Source organism: Bombus pascuorum, chromosome 10 (genome assembly GCF_905332965.1).
Source record: "Bombus pascuorum chromosome 10, iyBomPasc1.1, whole genome shotgun sequence".
Classification (NCBI taxonomy): Eukaryota; Metazoa; Arthropoda; class Insecta; order Hymenoptera; family Apidae; genus Bombus; species Bombus pascuorum.
Genome location: NC_083497.1, coordinates 6938266 through 6943161, shown reverse-complemented (window position 1 = coordinate 6943161; position 4896 = coordinate 6938266). Strand labels below are relative to the sequence as shown.

The 4896-nt window shown below is 48.3% G+C and overlaps 1 protein-coding gene across 1 annotated transcript; it reads right to left on the bottom strand.

The window, feature by feature from the left end:
• Positions 1-475: 475 nt before the first annotated feature.
• LOC132911142 (protein escargot-like) lies at positions 476-3480 on the bottom strand. Its single transcript, XM_060967540.1, has 2 exons — positions 2843-3480; positions 476-2645 (listed from the first exon to the last, which is right to left on the bottom strand). Exons 1-2 carry the CDS (start codon positions 2967-2969, stop codon positions 1258-1260), a joined length of 1515 nt encoding a protein of 504 aa, XP_060823523.1. The 5' UTR covers positions 2970-3480; the 3' UTR covers positions 476-1257.
• Between the last annotated feature and the right edge of the window lie 1416 nt (positions 3481-4896).

Below are 4896 nucleotides of genomic sequence, written 5' to 3'. Positions count from 1 at the left end.
TGTAAGCTCTCTCTCTCCCTCTCCCTCTCTGTCTGCCGCATTCACTTCCATCGCACGTTCGTTCTCGTTCTATCCAATTCCGAATGTTATCGAAATGACAACAAGAATACGAACGCATTCGGGTACCAGCCAATTAAATATCTTTCTTTCGTGGTGTTTCGTTCTGTATTATGGCGAATTATAATACTTCGTTTTATGCGTGCCTTGACAGCGAATCGTTCAGTTATTTACAATCGACGCACGTGGCACACGATCTTGAAAATGGCACTTTGGTGCACAGTGCACATGATTATTCAAACGATTCACGCGTTTCTTTCCTACTTTATCTTTTATCTTTTTTTTCGTATCGAACAACATTAAACAGAAAAAGAAAAAGCAAACAATCGATGATCCCCATCAACGAGCAAGCATTTTCTTCGATTTCGAAAAATCACGTTTATTGCGTGTACGTCCGCTCGAATCGATCGAAGACGGAAATTATGAAGAAACAAAAAAAAAAAAAAAAAAAAAAAAAAAAAAATAGGAAATAGAGAAAAAAAACGAAGATGGCACGATAGCTTCACGGGACCGCGTCAAGCGGCTGCATCGACTCTTCAGCAACCGTTTCCTGCTTATCTTCGGTAAAATTTCTTCGAAGGGCACACACACACACACACACACACACACTCTCTCTCTCTCTCTCTCTCTCTCTCTTTTTAGGATTCTCTAAGTACGGTTTCGTAAATGCGCCCATTCTCGCCGATTGTCACACGCACACGTCGAAATTATTTACAGTGTGACGACGAAGGGACTGCAGGAGAAGGAAATAAGAAACGCACAACCATCTTTTTAAAACAGAGAAGTTTTGAAACCAGAAATCGATCCGATTTTTCTCTCCATGACCCTCCCAGAGAACACGTCGTCGTTCTATAAAGTCTGGGTCCAGTTTCTCGGCGCGATGTGTCGTATCGATGATCTCGTTTAAAATTCACGGCGCTGTCCACGGGCATGAATTTTAATCGAAATCCAGGTACTCGATATATCTGTCTCTTAATCTCAGTCAAGCTGATACGATTCACCAAGAAACCAAAGCCTGCGATAATTTTTCTGGTCCTTCTACTTAATCATATTAACTCGTTTGTACTCCGATCAACGCGTAAGGCACTTTATCAATTGAACCGTTTAACAAAGTACTAGATATTTAGTAAAGGAACCTGTCGAAGGAATCCAAAGACTCCTTATCTCGGGACGATCACATTGTATTTTCTTGCGGTGTTTTCAACAACTGTAGCCCATGGGAACAGCGACACCGGGGCAACCACCCTCCTGGTGTTTCGTCAACAGTGACATTCTGCTGAAAGTTTTGCTGCACGATGTGCACGAGTACTTCTTCACGTCACTGTGCGTCTGTAGATGCGCCCTGAGATTGCTCCTGTCGGCAAAGGCTCGCTTACAGTGCTGACAACTGAAAGGCTTCTCTCCCGTGTGCGTTCGGATGTGCCCTTGAAGCAGCCACGGCCTGGAGAACGCCTTCCCGCAGAGATGGCACTTGCAGGGTAACGTGTGCGTCCTGATGTGCATCTTCAACGCGCCCAGGCTAACGTACACCTTGTCGCAATATTTGCACGAGAACGATTTTTTCGCTTGCCCCTCGGCCGCCGCGCAGTGGAATTGTTGATGCTTCGATAGACCGGAGTACGTCGAATAAGATTTGCCACAATCGGGACATTGGTACCTGGGCGACGTTGTCGACGAGGAGGACGACGACGAGGACGAAGACGAAGATAAGGATGTCGTGGAACCACTGGACACTCCGGTTTTCTCGATTTTCGCGTTAGCGATTGTTGAGCTTGTCGATGTACTTCCAGCGGACGATCTTCCGCTGTCGCTTCCAGGCGAAGATAAATCTTCGGGTGTAACTGGTGGAGGCGACCTGAGCGATCCAGAGCTTAAGGAACTCGTTGGTGACAAACCACAGTGGTCAGGACTGCTCCAATGAGCGTAGCTCCTTGCGATCGGTCTTTGAATTGTTGGACAGGTTAGTGCACCATGTGGTGGAGGAGAAATCGATGGATGATGCTCTGGTGACGAGTGAGGATACGCTGGTATCGGATAGGACGGATACAGCTCTGTTCCCGCGTGGTGGTAATGATGATAAGCCGTCGGATAGGGCAAATAATGTGGCGGATAAAGCGGAGGTGCTCGAACCCAGGCTGGAGTCGCGTAATGCGCCAATGGCTCGACTGGCGTGTTCAAGTTTAAGGGTTCCAACGGCGCCTTGCTCGCCATGAAATGCAACGGTGCCGACGTGGCTGTCACCGCCGTCGATGACGAATTATCGTGCTGAATCACTTCCACTCGCGCCTTCTTCGCCACGAGATGAATCGGTGCAATGCCTACCGGCGGCGTGATCGCTTTCGTAGGATAGTGATGATGATGAATGTGATGTACAGGATGCGCGTGATTGTGCACCGTTGGAGAGACAGGCCTGGTTATCAATGGAGGCGACAAGGACGTTTTGATGACTGGCGAAGGAGACCTGGGCACGCGTTGCTCCGTTTCCTGTTGCTGTTGATGCCGCTCCGCCGTTTTACTCAGATCCTGCGGCTTTGTGCTCAGGTTCTCTGGCTCGGGGATATCGTCCATCACGACGTCGATTATCTCTTCTGGCAAAGAGGAAGAGAAACTTTGTTTCAGATGATTGATTCTTTTTGATAAGTATAGGATTTTCGTCTTAGACGAACGATCATTTTCGTTGATAGGATTTGCAAGAGAAGCAAAGTTCGAAGACTAAATTGATTTTTCGATGGTAGAAATATCGAGGGACGGCATCGAAAAACGAGTTCAAATAATACACACTCACCTTTAATTATCTCCGGAACTTCTTCGGCTGGCAGGACATGCACTGGCCGCTTTTTCAGCGGACAGTGGCTGTAATTGTTGTTCTTCTTGACGAAGCTCCTCGGAGTTTCTTCGACCAACATTTTCATCACTTTTTCTCGATATCCGCACTGTTAAAATGTTTACGTCGGCAGTTCGCAGGTACTGGGCACTGCGAAGCCGTATCACTGCGGTATTAATCCAATTGTTCCCGATTGCTCGGCACAGATTACACCAAGTACAAACTGTCAAGATAATCCTGGGGTACGTGATCACTGCACTGCGACACACATATAACTGATAACAAAACAGTCCTCTTTCTTTCGTTCGCTGATGAAATCCACTTTTTCGTAGAGAACATACGAACGAATCTATTCGGCAACGTAATATCGATGTTCACTATACGTTCGTCGAGATTAAACTGAACTTGACTGTTTGATCGAACACCGTGGTCAAATGTGTTCCAATTAACGAATGACACAGAAACGATATACAGGAAGAAAAAAGGTGATGAAAAAAAGAAAAGAAGAAAAAAAAGGAATGAACTATTGGCGTTTGAATTTGAGGGTACGATGTTCGAAGAGACATAAGAACTCTTTACTGTTAAAACGGTTCGGCTGCAAACCGTTCTCTGACTGACAGGGGGGTGCGTCAGGGCCTTTTATAACAGTTCTCCCCACCTACTAGATGCAGGTGGCCCGCACGTGCTGCCTGACCAATACAGGCCCGTGGGCCCCGCGCTACCCGCCAATAGGGGACGGACGGTCACGGGCCATCGACCAATCATAGGTTGGGCATCTGTTCTGCTGGCTTACGTATCCCCCTCTCTCTTTTATGTAACAACAGGAGGTGCAGGATGTTCATGAGTGCGACACGATTATCCTGCTACGCTCTCCTCCCCTGCTGTTGCTTTCTCACTCCCTCTGCCTTCCTTTTTCTTCCTCCTTTCTTCCATCCTCTTTTCCTCTTTTTCGTACGTATCGTCCCTGTCTCCCTTGAATCAGGAGGGGGTACACAACACTCACTGTGTCCTTGTCCCTCTTGTCCCTCTTGTTCTCTTTCTCACTCTCTGTTCGCGCTCTGTTACGTTGCGTTGTTGTACAGAGAGCAGATGCTGGGGCCCCAGCGTAACGCTCACCCGCCCCTCCGCCGCAGTTGCCGCCCCTTACCGCTCGAGACCTGGCCCAACGACCCGTCACCTCCACGCTGTCGTCAGTGCACATGCACCACCGATTCAACCCAAACGTGTTTTCCTCTCTTTCCTACTTGTTCGTTTATGTGGCAATGTTCGTAGAGGGGTACGTTTGCACCCTCCCTATCTTTGCTCCGTTGCTGGCCTCACATTTTTCTATTCGAATTTCCGTTCAGTCTACCTGAATCTCCCCCTCTCGTTCTATCTTCCTTCATCGAATAAGTTGCCTCACAAATGTGTACGTTTTTCTGTATATATACATAGAGGTGCATAGAAGTGCGCGTTCTCGAGTGTCGCATTGGCTGCTGTGCCGTTTCTTTCTTTTTTTTTCCTACACGCCAGCCGCCTTTTCACGTGCTCACAGACGAGCAAGGAGCTCGTTGTGTTGGTATATACGCAGCGATCCGCCTGGTTCCCCTTTCTGAATTTCACCCCTCGTCCCTTTCACGCCGCCCCGCCAGCGCGTTTCGAACGTGTAACGGTCGTGTCGCGTGCCAAAGCATCGCCCACGCGTGCTGGAACCCACACACGCACGTGCGTGCAGCGAGGGACCAGCGTGATTGTGTGCGCGACCACCCTCCCCTCCTTCCCTAGAGCAGGATTCACCAACGTAGCCGAGCATTTTTGCGCTCGAGAGAGGGAGGATTCTGCCTGCTTCCATTAATGATCCCGCCACGCGACCGCTCACGAGATCATCCAACCGATAGCGGTTTTCTTATTTCTCGTATGTGGAACGGAATCCACGATGAACGTCGTTTTCGCCACTTTTGCAGCAGTATCGAAACATGTTAGAGAATTTTTACACGCGATAGTTGATTTTACGGTTAGAATGGATAGTATGGCTT